The 13758-nt window shown below is 50.8% G+C and overlaps 2 protein-coding genes across 2 annotated transcripts; one reads left to right on the forward strand and one right to left on the reverse strand.

Annotated features, from left to right (window-relative positions):
- Positions 1-330: 330 nt before the first annotated feature.
- On the forward strand, positions 331-3425 carry LOC120976614 (uncharacterized). Its single transcript, XM_073510258.1, has 2 exons — positions 331-1600; positions 2900-3425. The coding sequence occupies exons 1-2, from the start codon at positions 451-453 to the stop codon at positions 3016-3018; spliced, it is 1269 nt and encodes a 422-aa protein (XP_073366359.1). The 5' UTR covers positions 331-450; the 3' UTR covers positions 3019-3425.
- Positions 3426-6858: 3433 nt separating this feature from the next.
- On the reverse strand, positions 6859-7376 carry LOC109784138 (ethylene-responsive transcription factor ERF109-like). Its single transcript, XM_020342736.1, has 2 exons — positions 6998-7376; positions 6859-6908 (listed from the first exon to the last, which is right to left on the reverse strand). Exons 1-2 carry the CDS (start codon positions 7374-7376, stop codon positions 6859-6861), a joined length of 429 nt encoding a protein of 142 aa, XP_020198325.1.
- Positions 7377-13758: the final 6382 nt, after the last annotated feature.

Genomic DNA, 13758 nt, shown 5'->3' on the forward strand with positions numbered 1-13758 from the left:
GAGCAAAGAATTGTGAGATATTGACAATTCTAATTGGCTGCTGATGTGGCTGTTTTTTATTACTGATGCACTTACAAACTGAACCCACTTGTTAGGAATTATGTCAACATACTCAAATGATGGATTAGACCTAGTTGCAATGAATTACCCTAAAATATGGTGTTTTGTGTAACAAACCTGTAAAATAAGGGTTGGGTGCAAAACTAGCACCAAAAGTAGGTGTTTGTGCAATTTTCTCAAGACCAGAAGGAACCGGGCAAAACGACAAGAAAATGACAACACAAAGCATTTGAGAGGACGCGACGTTCAAACTTCAAAGGCTGCCATCTCTTCTCTTCCGGCAGCTCTGCGCCCCCTCTTCCCCACCCACCACCACGCCAGGCCAGGCCAGGCTAGGCTTTCCCATTCCATTCCCCTTCCCCTTCCGTTGCGAGCCCAGCCCATCCCCAAATGGCGCCTCCGTCCTCCTCGTCCGCCCCGCCGCCGTCGTCGTGGGTCATCCTAGGCAGCATCCAGCGCGTCTCCGCACCGGCCGGCGGGGGCGACGCCTCCCTCGCGCTCGCGGCGCCGCCGCGCGTCTCGATCCTCAACGTCTCCCAGAGCGTCTTTCCGGAAGCGGCCACGCCCCATCACTTCCCCTTCGTCCTCGCCGCCGACCCTTCCGGCCTGCTCCTCCTCCAGGCCAACCTGAGCCGCCCGCCCAGACGCGAAGTCCTCGACGGCCCCGCCAGCCATGGCGTGTACTGGAAAGACTCCACCTCGCGCTACTTCGTTCTCGACGCCACCACCGCCCCGGGGACGGCGTTCCACCTCCCCGACCCCGAGCCCCCCAACACCATCCTGCACCAGGCCCTCCTCGGCCTTCTCGCCTCCCCTGCCGGTGGCGGACACTACATGGTCGCGGAGCTCCAGCCCATCATCGGCCTGGACAAAGCCACGCTCCTCTGCTTCTCCACAGAGGTCGGGGAGTGGGTCGAGAAGCGCGTCCACTGCCCGCTCCCGCCACGCCCGCTGGTTCCCATCGGCGTGGTCTCGCACCACGGGAGGTTCTGGTGGGTGGACCTCTCATGGGGCGTCATCCACTGCGACCCCTTCGCCGACAAGCCGGTCCTGGGCTTCGTCCCCTTCCCGCCGGAGAGGGTCCTCAAGTGCAGGGAAGGCTGGGGTGTCACCGACGAGTACCGCTACGTGGGCGTCAGCGATGGCAAGCTGCGGTTCGTTGACACGTACGTGCGCAGCGGCGACGCTCCCAAGGTCGCCGTGTGGACGCTGGCACATCCAGACTCCACGGAGTGGACGCTGGAGCAGGAGACGACGTTTGCGGAGATCTGGGGCGACAAGAGCTACAAGGCCACCAGGCTGCCCAAGAAGATGCCCGTGCTTGCACTCATCCACCCCAAGAACCCGTGCGTCGTCTTCTTCTTCCTGGAGCAGCAACTCTTCGGCGTCGACGTGCGCACGCGCAAGGTCGTGGACTGCAAGCCCTATGGGCTAGTTGCGCCGCCGAGCTGCTACATCGCCAGCCGATTCGTTCGCGCTTGGGAGTTGCCGCAGCCGCTCCCCTCAGATAATAACGCAATGCCATCCTCCTGTCCTGTCGGTATATATGTTTCTTGTCCATTGATCATGGTCATCTGCCGTATGTCCAATTCGTCAAAAATTTCCCCTTTCTAAGCCAGGGGATGTCTTGTGTGTACTATCTAGCTCTGTAGGAGTACTTCCTTGCAAATATCATGTGATCTCTTCCTATATGCCTCTTTGGTTTGAATATGCATCTTTAAGAGGGATCAGTGAACTGCCATAAAATTTGTGGGGCACATATACGCTTGAGTTATTACCATATGTTCAGTAGTCTTACTTACTGGTTGCTCGTTCCTTCATTCTCATGATCTCACCGATCGCATTGTTCGGCTGAGATGGTCGGCAAGCTTCAATTGCTATATGAGCAATGTTAATGTTTCTTATGCTGGTTCTTGCATCTGGAAGATCATTCTGTCGTGCTCATATAGCATTTCAGCTGTTAGACTAGTCCCATTCTTTCTCCAACCCTTATCAATGTAAAGAGATTTCTTGTTGTCATCAAAGTTACAAACTTATCAAGCTAAACTGAATTGCATCTGCTTATCGAACATTCTTATGTTGATAGGCATTGCTTCTTTATCCAAGGCTAGTTGTTATGTGTTCATGTATATCTGACATATTTAAATAGTTCATGCATGACTAACTGAGGATGATTTTTGGTCATAGATCTGAATATTTGCTCTCTTTGCTGTGCTTAAGTAAACACCACAGATTCTGCACCAGTATTTCAGTTTAAGTCCCCCAAATAGTGCACGTGGCCATAATAGCAGTCATGTTAGTTGGTTGTACGAGTAGCTTATAGTACATGCATACAAATTGATGCTTTTCTAATAAGCAAATTGATGCTGGCATACTAGCTACTCCCTCCGTTCCCAAATATTTGTCTTTCTACACATTTCAAATAGACTAAACATACGGATGTATGTAGACATATTTTAGAGTGTAGATTCATTGATTTTATTTCGTATGTAGTCACTTGTTGAAATCTCTAGAAAGACAAATATTTAGGAACGGAGGGAGTAGTAATCTTACCATGGACTGTAGGACTAACTTTTACTGTTGAATTTTCTGAGGAATTGCTGATTTTTGTGTGAACGATAGCTGTGATAGAATTAATGTATGTACTCACTGTGCGTCGTGAGTATAACATATCAGTTGTAACAAATGTATAAGAATTAGACCACCATTATACTTTACATATGCATATTATACATTATTTTCACAGATGATTGATCCATTAACATATTCAGACGATTGATCCATCACATTTTACATTGTATGTGCATTAAGTATTTATTAATACTGCTTGTGTTTGTAGGGATGCTTAACTGGTGCAAGGGCATCAAGGCTAAAAAAGATAAAGCACGAGCACCCCACAAGCCATCGCCAGGGTATTACCACTTGGTGGGACATACCAGGCAGACATTCATAGGATGAATTAGTGGGGGAGTATGAAGCAGGCCTAGCAGTTTTCTTGGTGAGCTAAATTTGAGAATCTCTATGATCTTGATTGCTGATTCAAACTCCAGGCAACCGTAGAAGTAATGTTCTTCTGTCAAAATTTCATTTCATCCTGGTTCTTCAGTGCTCAATTCAAGTTATGCTCAGTCCGGGTTACCTGCATGTTTTGGCATTTTGGCGCAAAGTAGCTTAATCTGTCTCCTCTCTTGGTCTCTCGGAATTGGATGGTGAAATGCTACTGGAACAATATCGGTTGCTGCATTCTTAATATCCCTTGAGTTTGGTTGGTCATGTTTCAGTGACAACTGTTGAACTGCAAGTCTATGCTGCAGTGACTTGTTGCAACTCTAATTCCCTGCACTCCTTAGTGTTACATGCTTATATATCTCGTTGTTGCTGCGTGCTGAGTAACTCTAGCAGTTACCTGTTGACGTCGTCACCTTTGTGGAATCAGAACGGGAGACGCGTTTCCATTTATTTTTCCTTGCTCAGTCGCTCCATACAATTGTGTGCATCCGACTCCGGTACAAGCTGCCAGTCATGTGCGTGCTTGGTTTCTTTTCATTCAGTCCTGATCATTTGAATACGGTACTCGAATTAGGCTTTCGCCCTGCTTTATAGTACATCATAAAGCCACTCAGACGAATGATGCATGGTGTTTGGAGAACCTCATACAAAGAAATTCCGATCCATTATGAGTTAAACACAGGGTTTAGGGTTTTGCGTGGGTGGTTGACATCCAGCCTCACGTCTCAATATATAGATGATCACAATTATAATACATACGTATACGAATACGTGTACAAGGACAATATACTAGACCCTACTTTACATGCCCCCTCAATCTGAACTACATACAAGATTCAGATTGGTTCTAAAACGGTCTAGCATATGTCTAGTAGCGGGTTTAGTAAATACATCCGCTAAATGATCATCTGTAGAAATAAACCTGACTTCCAGTTCACAAGCAGCTACTCGTTTCTCACAAAATGGAAATCAATCTCAATGTGTTTGATCCGAGCATGAAACACTGGATTGGCCGTCAGGTAAGTTGCCCCTAAGTTATCACACCATAATATAGGAGTGCGATGCCGTGGGACTCCAAGTTCTGTGAGAACTGAGTCTGTCCAAATGGCTTCAGCCGCGCCATTGGCCAATGCCTTGTACTCTGCCTCGGTGCTTGATCTCGAGACTGTGGGTTGTTTCTTCGAGCTCCAAGATAGAAGGTTAGGTCCAACAAATATAGCAAAACCACCAGTGGAGCGCCTATTATCAACACAGCCTGCCCAGTCTGCATCGGTAAATATACTCACTCCAATAAATCTGGACTTACGAATCCGTAGTCCCATGTCTAGCGTACCTTTGACATATCTCAGAATACGCTTGACTGCTTCCCAATGACCCTCCGTTGGCTGAGACAGGAACTGACACACTTTGTTCACTGCGAAGGAGATATCAGGACGAGTGAGGGTCAAATACTGAAGTGCTCCAACCACACTGCGATACCGAAAGGAGTCATCTCTACCCAGTAGTGCACCACTATGACGTGAGAGACTCTCGGAAGTAGCAAGCGGAGTGGAAGTGGCCTTGCAGTTCTCCATGTTAACGCGATGAAGAAGATTCAAAGCATACTTTTTCTGCGTCAAGGTCATGCCCCCCTGAATGAAAGGACGCTTCCAAACCAAGAAAGTACTCGAGGCGACCCAAATCTTTGATGGGAAAGCTAGCAGACAACGACTGCACAAGACGACCCACCACGGCGGGGGTAGAGCCAGCAATCACAATATCATCAACGTACACCAGCATGTATATCTGTATTTTACCCTGGGAGAAGATGAACAGAGATGCATCTGATCTGGAGGCAACAAAACCGAGCTGCGAAAGGCGCTGACTCAACCGAGCATACCAGGCACGAGGCGACTGCTTGAGACCGTAAATAGACCGCTGAAGTTTGCAGACATGAGAGGGATAAGTGGCATCCTCGAACCCAGGTGGCTGCTGCATGTACACATCTTCGGCCAAGAACCCATGTAAAAAGGCATTGCTCACATCAATCTGTCGGAGGCTCCAACCACGAGACACAGCAAGAGACAGAACCAAGCAAACCGTGGCAGGCTTCACCACCGGGCTAAAAGTATCTCCGTAGTGAATCCCATGCTGTTGAGTGAAACCGCGAGCAACAAGACGAGCTTTGTGCTTATCAACAGACCCATCCGGACGATGCTTGGTTTTGAAAATCCACTTGCAGCTCACAATATTAACACCAGGTGGCCGAGGCACCAACACCCAGGTGTTAGTGTGACGGAGAGCAGCAAACTCCTCGGACATGGCGGCACGCCAGGCAGGTTCACCCAGAGCATCACGATGGGAAACCGGCGCGGCGAAGAAGGCACGGCGGCGAGAGTCATACCGAACCGTGCCATCAGTGTAAGACTTCTCCTTGCGCGTATGACCACGATGGCGTGTAACCATAGCATGCGCCGGAACGGCATCGCCGGTAGGAGAATATGACGGCGACGAGGGTTCGGCCGAGGGTGTCGCGGCTGAGGGGACCTCAGCAAGGGGCGACACGGGCCGAGAGACAATGGTGTCCGACCGAGGCGAGGATGGCGGCCCAGGCGACAGACCGGGCGAGGGTGGCGACCCAGCTGTGCCGGGAGAGGGTGGCGACCAAGCCGCGTCCGCGGTCGCGCCATCGGGCGCCGCGCCTGCCTCGGGCGGCGGGACATGCACATCGGGCGCATCAGGAGGCGTCGGAGCAGCAACACGTACTTGGGGGGGACTCAAAGCAATATCACCTGCAAAAGACATGTATTGAATTCATGCTCCAACCAACTCATCCAAAAGTCCGAACTGATGGAGGGAGGTGGGCAATATATATCAACACTCCCCCTCACGTCTAGGCTATTTTAGTCCTTAGACGTGCGATCGATGTAGGCCGCAGAATCGTTTTATTTAATACTGCGTTGGCAGGGTCTTGAACTCAAGACCTCTTGGTTCTGATACCATATTGAATTCATGCTCCAACCAACTCATTCAAAAGTCTGAACTGATGGAGGGAGGTGGGCAATATATTTCAACATTATGGACGTGTCACTTTTACGGAGTGGAAGCATGTAGAGGAGCGTCTAGAGAAACGGTTGAGGAATTAAAAAGGCAAAGTGCTTTCAGTCGGAGGACGGCTGGTTCTGATTAACTCTATCCTCACAAATATGGTTCTCTATATGCTTTCTTTCTTCCAACTCCCAAAGAGGGTCTTGCAAAGACTGGACTATTTTAGATCTAAATTCTTTTGGCAAGGAGATGGTGGAAAGAAAAAATACAGACTGGCCAAATGGAGTATGGTTTGTAGGCCAAAAGACCAAGGTGACCTTGGAATTCATGACCTGCAGGTCAAGAATGAGGCCCTACTTAGAGCATCTCCAACAGCCGCCCAACGCGCGGCGCGCTAAAAACCCATTTGCAGTGCCGGATCGCCTGTTTTAGCGGGGCGCGGTGCGCTTGCTCCAGAAGCCGCTACAAAATTTACCGCGCGCGAGCCGCTCCAGCAGCCGCTGCAAAAAACTGCGCGCGCTCTCGCACAAACAACATATGCACACCGAACTAAATATACAAAAAACATATGCATAGCTTAAAAAAACGATACATAGATATTTCACAATGCGTACATAGTTCATCATAGCATAGATAGATAAAAAAAACTAGTCCAACACGATAGAAAAAAAAAGTGGTACAACTAGATAAAAACTACGGTGCAACTAGAACCTACTCCGAGTCGTCATCATCATTCTCGCTGGTGTTGTTCGAGGTATCGAGTCACACGTCATCCCAACGATCATCGTCTGACGAGAAGAACGACTTCCCAGCTGCGTTAACGAGATCGCACTGTGATATGGCCAATGCCTTCCGCCGACGCCTGTCCGCCCGCTCCGCGCGGCGCCTTGCCGTCCTCTACGTCTAGAAGGCGTTCTCATTGCGACGTCCTCCGGGTGGCGCCGACGCCACTCCGCCATGGCGCGCTCGTCCTCCTTGGAGATGAGGAGGCGGCGCTGCCGCCGACAGTGTTCCTCACGGTCCTGGTCTGTTATAAGACGAGGCGGAGGGGCGACGACCTGCGTCTGCTCGCGCGTGTAGACGTTGTGTAAGTTCATCTGCGCGCGAGGCCTCTCTAGGCACCACGCCGCCGAGTCGTACACGCGGGCGGCCTCGTGCGCGGTCTCGAACCTGTCGAGGCCGAGGCGGACATCGCTGGACCAGATCTCAGCGTAGAAGGCGCCGGAGGGGCGCTCGCGGACGCCGCGATAGCCTGAAGATCCCAGGCGGCGCGGCGGCATGGTGGTGCGGTGGTGGCGGGGCGGGGAAGCGGCGAGGAAGCGATAGAGGAAGCGGGGAGACCGCACGTGGCAGTGTGGATAGCACTGGGAGCCCACGTGGCGAGCGCCGCAATTTATAGGCGCGTCGGAAGCGGTGCGCCAAATCTAGCGCCCGACCGCCCGCTTTCTCCCGCGCGCACGCAATCTTTTCCCGCGCGCGCTAGTTTCCCGCCTCCGCTGGAGCGCGCGAAAACGTCCCGCGCGCGCTAAAATGGCAGTTTACCGCGCGCTCGTCTTTTGGCGCCGCTGTTGGAGATGCTCTTAGTAAATGGTTGTTCAAACTTCTTACTAAGGATGGTGTTTGGCAAACCATGCTACGTAGCAAGTATCTAGGCCAAAAGGCAGTGTCTCAGGCATATTGGAAACTTGAACACTCGCTCTTTTGGGCTGGGCTAATGGCGGCAAAGAAGCATCTTTTTCGCTTTGGGTCTTTTGCGATAAAGGACGGATCGGAGATTCATTTATGGGAAGACATCTGGCTAGGCAATGCAAGTCTACGAGAACAATATCCATACTTGTACATCATTGCTCGTGATAAGAATAATACTATTGCGCAGGTGCTCAGTTCATCCCCACCAAATCTTTCGTTCAGGTGGGATTTGATTGGCCGCCGTCTTGTGTCATGGCATAATCTATTGTCCCGTCTGGATTCGATTAACCTGACACAAGGTCGAGATGTGTTACGTTGGAACCTTACTACATCAAGGTCTTTCACAGTAGACTCTATATACTGTGTGCTCACGTATTTTGAGGTGCCAATGAGTAATAACAAAAAAAAACTGGAAGTCGAAGATCCCATTAGAAGTTAAAATCTTTATATGGTATCTTCGTAGGGGAGTCGTGCCAACCAAAGACAACCTCGCACGACGCAACTGGCAAGGGAGTAAGAAGTGTTGTTTTTGTACTCATGACGAGACAACCAAACACTTGTTTTTCCAATGCAAGTTTGCATGTTCTACATGGCCAGTTATCCAAATAGCGTCAAATTCGTACCGCCCACAAGTGTTGCCAATATTTTTGATCATTGGTTGAACGGTATTTCAAATAGATTCAAAACGTTAATAAAGGTGGGAGCGTATGCCTTAAGTTGGTCACTTTGGCTATGTAGAAATGATATGGTTTTTAATGACAAAAACCATATTTGTGTTTGCCTTAAGCTTGGCTTTGAGCGCTCGCTTTTGTCTGTCATGGATCCATTTGTTCCCATATTTACGTTTAGTTTGGGTCCAGGGCGGATAGTGGGCGGACGCTTTGTCCATTTCGGTCGCCTCGTTTGGCCATCTTTTCTGTCCGGATAATCCAAACGGATAAAATGGGTCGCCCCCATTGGAGTTGCTCTTAGAGACCATGTTTGAACTCAACTCCTTTTTTTTACAAAGAGGGGAGCTGTTGGAGATAGTTGAACGTTGCTTCAAAATCTGTCGCCATGCCATTTTGCAAAGTGAAGTAAAAGAAAAAAAATCTTATGGAAAGCTCATGTAGAAAGCGACAAGAAATAGGATGAGCGGAGAGGAGAAGAGACGAGACGTTCAAACTAGAAAGGCTGCCACTCCCCTGTTCCCCGCCGGCTCGCTCAGCTCTCCCTCTGCGCCTTCTTCTGCACCACCGCACCACCCATCCCACCCACACCATCTCCACTTTTCCCAGTCTCCTTCGCTCGGTTCCGTTGCGAACCCAGATCGATGGCGCAGCCGCATCCGCATCCGTCCTCGTCCTCGTCCTCCTCCGCGCCGCCGTCCTCCTCGCCGTGGGTCATCTTAGGCAGCATCCCGAGCGTCTCCGCACTGCCGGACGCCGGCGACGTCTCCGTCGCGCTGGCGGCGCCGCCGCGCGTCTCGATCCTCACCGTCTCCCCGCGCGTCTTTCCGGACTTCCCTGTAAGACTATCTCATATATATAAGGGGTACACCAAGGTGTACGATACAATATACAAGGCATATACAGAAGCTATATGTAAATACATTCTAACACCCCCCCTCAATCTTAACTATGCCCTGAAGTACAAAGTATGTTAAGATTGCGCCTGCAGCCTACAAACTGAGGTTGTGGAAGAGGCTTCGTGAAGATGTCAGCAAGTTGATCTTTGGAGGAGATGAACTTGATGTGGAGTAGCTTCTGTGCAACACGTTCCCGTACAAAGTGATAGTCAACTTCAATGTGTTTTGTCCGAGCATGAAACACTGGATTAGATGAGAGAATGTAGCTCCAATGTTGTCACACCAAAGAACAGGCGGCTGAGTTTGAGAAACTCCCAACTCTCTCAATAAGGATTGTACCCATATGATCTCAGCTGTAGCATTTGCAACTGCTTTGTATTCAGCTTCAGTGCTACTCCTGGACACTGTAGTTTGTTTGCGAGCAGCCCAAGCGATCAAGTTAGGACCAAAGAAGACAGCATGTCCCCCGTGGATCGCCTGTCATCTGGATTACCAGCCCAGTCTGCATCTGAAAAAGCAGAGAGCGTAGGAGACGGTGCTGGCTGAAGGAGTAAACCATATGAGGCAGTAAAGCAAACATAGCGAAGAATGCGCTTCACCGCTGTCCAATGAGAAGTCCGAGGAGCATGAAGAAATTGGCAGACACGATTGACTGCATATGAGATATCTGGCCGAGTGATAGTTAAGTACTGCAGGCCACCAACAATGCTACGATACTCAGTGGCGTCATCAGAGGTGAGAGGATCTCCATCAAAGGCAGACAGACGGTCAGTAGCAGACATAGGAGTCATGGCATGTTTGCAGTTCAGCATACCTGCCCGTCGCAACAGGTCCAGCGAATACTTATGCTGCGCGAGTGTCAAGCCATCAGAAGAACGTGAAACTTCCAGGCCAAGGAAGTAATGCAACGTTCCTAAATCCTTCACCGCAAAATCACCACTCAAGGAAGATATCAGACGATCAGCAGCAGCATCCGAGGAGCTAATGAGGATAATGTCATCAACATATACCAGAAGATACATCGTCACCTGAGGCCGATGCAGAAGGAAGAGCGAGGTGTCGGCAGTAGAGGGAACAAAACCAAGTGACCGAAGAACAGAGCCCAATCTGGCATGCCAAGCACGAGGAGCCTGCTTCAGCCCATAGAGCGCCTTGACCAGGCGACACAGGTGATGAGGGCGAGCAAGATCAACGAACCCCGGGGGCTGATGCATGTAAACCTCCTCATCCAAAACACCATGAAGAAAAGCATTCTGAACATCCAGCTGACGAAGAAACCAGCCCCGAGTAACAGCCAAGGACAACAGAAGCCGTATAGTCGCTGGTTTGATCACCGGACTGAACGTATCCTCGTAGTCAAGACCATACCTTTGCTTGAACCCTTTCGCCACTAACCGTGCCTTATAGCGTTCAATAGAACCATCGGCATGCTTCTTAACTTTGAAGACCCACTTGGAATCAATAATATTGACACCAGAGACCGGGGGAACAAGCTGCCAAGTACCATTTGTCAACAATGCCTGATACTCTTGCTCCATAGCTTGGCGCCAATGAGGAATCCCGAGAGCAACCTGAAAGTGACGCGGTTCAGCCAAAGGATCTTCCTTGACATGAGCAACACATGCCGCAAGCCAGGCCACCGTCACATCTGTGCGTTGCTTGGGACACACAATACCGGATCGACTGCGAGTATGTGGTCGAAGAGGAACAACCGCAAGTGGTGCAGCAAGTGGCGACGGCACCGGCGATGAAGAAGTATCCGGCGAAGCAGCCGGTGACGATGCAGTGGTGACAGGCGAGGACGAGGCCGACCCAGGCGAGGCAGCCCCGGGCGAGACAATCGACTGGGTGGGCGAATCAGTCGTCTCGAGGCCAACCAAGGCGCGGCAGCCCGGCCCAGGCAAGATCGCCGGCTCGGGAGAAGCAGGCCCAGGTGAGATCACCGGCTCGGGGGAGGCCGGCGCAGGGGAGACCAGCCCAGGCAAGGCCAGCCCAGGCGAGACCGGCCCAGCCTCAGAAGAGGCCGGCACGGGTAGAGCCCGCGCTGAAGAGCCCGGTCCAGACGCTGAAGAGCCCGGTCCAGGCGTGCATGGCGCATGCACGAGGCCACTCCCCACGTCAGGTGCAGTTGATGGCTCCGGCTCCTCCAGCAACTCAAGGCGAGCTCCACGACCCGTTCCTGCAGCATGATTAGGCAACAACGCAGGAGAATATGCAATATCAACAAATTGAGCAGGCAGTGGAGGGGTGGATTGCGAGGAGGAGACTGGAGGTGTGAGAGTGGTGGACAAAGACGAGAACGGGAATACACTCTCGTCAAACACAACATCACGCGAGATGTAGACACGGTTGGATGGAATATGAAGACACTTGTACCCTTTGTGAAGAGAGCTATACCCAAGAAAAACACAAAGTTTTGACCGAAACTCGAGCTTACGTTTATTATAAGGACGAAGATGAGGCCAGCATGCACAACCAAAAACTTTGAGAAAAGTATAATCTGGAACTTCATTAAGCAACAGTTCAAGTGGTGTTTTCATCCCAAGGAGTCGTGTAGGAAGCCTATTTATGAGAAAACAGACAGTGGAAAATGCATCACTCCAAAACCGAAAAGGTGCCGATGCATGAGCAAGTAAAGTGAGACCAGTTTTGACAATGTGACGATGCTTACGTTCAGCCGTGCCATTCTGCTGATGTGTATGAGGACAAGACACGCGATGTGAAATCCCAAGCTTATTAAAAAAGGAATTGAGGTTGTGATATTCACCCCCCCAATCTGACTGAACATGAATGATCTTATGCTTAAGAAGACGCTCAACGTGAGCTTGAAATTGTAGGAACACATCAAACACATCAGATTTACGCTTGATAAGATAAAGCCAAGTAAACCGACTATAAGCATCAATAAAACTGACATAATAATTATGACCGCTCACAGAAGTTTGGGCATGCCCCCATACATCAGAATAAATAAGCTCAAGTGGAGTTTTGACGACACGACTCGAATCGGAAAATGAAAGCTGATGACTCTTGCCTTGCTGACAGGCATCACAGACTGTGGCAACATCTTTATTGGGCACAACGGGAAGACTATGACGATGAAGAACACTATGAACTATGGGAGTGGCAGGATGGCCGAGCCGTGCATGCCAATGAGTAGGCGACACACGGACACCAGTGAGTGCTTGAGGGGCAGAAGGCAGATCAAGTGCATATAATCCATCGCGCAGGCGACCTCTAAGCAGAACGTCCCTCGTGGCCCGATCCTTGATAAAAAAAATAAAAAGGATGAAACTCAGTGAAAACATTGTTATCACGAGTAAGCTGAGGAACAGACAATAGGCTACGAGTAGCAGAAGGAACTCTAAGGACATTACGAAGATGGAGAGATTTTTGTTTATGAGTTAAAAGAGAGGCCTGACCAACATGTGATATGTGCATACCTGCTCCACTGGCGGTGTGAACCTGATCATGACCACGGTATGGCTCCTGAACCGAGAGTTTGCCCATCTCGCCCGTCAGATGATTCGTAGCGCCCGTGTCCATATACCAAGTCGGATCAATGGGATATGATGGTGTGTGGCCTGCTTGACGAGCAGGCTCGTGAGTGGCCAAGGCAGCTTGTTTCTCGTTGCCTTTGCCATTGTTGCCGACGCCAAGGAAGTCCTGCTTGAAGCGGCGATGACAACGGGAAGCAACGTGACCTGGAATGTTGCACAGTTGGCAGGGGAGCTGAACGCCACATGAAGGGCAGCAAGCACACGAACGGCCACCCCCGGTCGGGGGGGAGGGGGCAGCGGCAGGCGACCGTGGAGCCTGTGAAGTCAGTGGTACTGATTTGCCCGCTGCAGATGACTTGAAGGGCTTCCCTTTTCCACGAGTGGCAGCGTTGGCAGCAATGAAATTCGGGTTGGTACGGCGGGACTTGACGCGCTGTTCCGTGGCAAGGAGGCGGGCGTAGAGCTCACGGGGTTCAAGTGGAGTATCACGACCATTGATGTTCTCAGCAAGGTTATCATAGTCGTCGTCCAGGCCGTTCATGACGAAGGTGGTGAAATCCTCTTTGCGAAGCGGTTGACCAATGGAGGCCAATGTGTCTGCGAGACGCGTCATCTTGCCGAAGTAGTCGGTAATGCTGAGGTCAAGAAGCTTGGTCTCCCCCAGCTCCGTACGAAGAGTGTGAGCATGGGCCTGCTGCTGAGATGCGAAGCTGGTGTGAAGGGCAGACCACGCCTCCTGGGACGTGGCAGTGAAGAGGACCAAGGAGGACACCGCCTCGGTGAGCGACGACTGGATCGCCGAAAGGATGGCCTGATCCTGAGCCACCCACGCATGGTATGCCGGGTGATGTGGTGGAGGACACGGCAAGGAACCGTCGACGTAACCCTCCAGGTAGCGACTGCGGA

The sequence above is a fragment of the Aegilops tauschii genome, chromosome 3, assembly GCF_002575655.3.
Source record: "Aegilops tauschii subsp. strangulata cultivar AL8/78 chromosome 3, Aet v6.0, whole genome shotgun sequence".
Classification (NCBI taxonomy): Eukaryota; Viridiplantae; Streptophyta; class Magnoliopsida; order Poales; family Poaceae; genus Aegilops; species Aegilops tauschii.

Bases quoted from the DNA above. Each gene is read 5' to 3' on its own strand.
- LOC120976614 (XM_073510258.1), top strand. From the start codon at position 451: ATGGCGCCTCCGTCCTCCTCGTCCGCCCCGCCGCCGTCGTCGTGGGTC. The intron at 1,601-2,899 runs GTATATATGTTT...TTGTGTTTGTAG, and splicing joins GCCATCCTCCTGTCCTGTCG to GGATGCTTAACTGGTGCAAG.
- LOC109784138 (XM_020342736.1), bottom strand. From the start codon at position 7,376: ATGCCGCCGCGCCGCCTGGGATCTTCAGGCTATCGCGGCGTCCGCGAG. The intron at 6,909-6,997 runs GTAGAGGACGGC...TCGTTAACGCAG, and splicing joins AATGAGAACGCCTTCTAGAC to CTGGGAAGTCGTTCTTCTCG.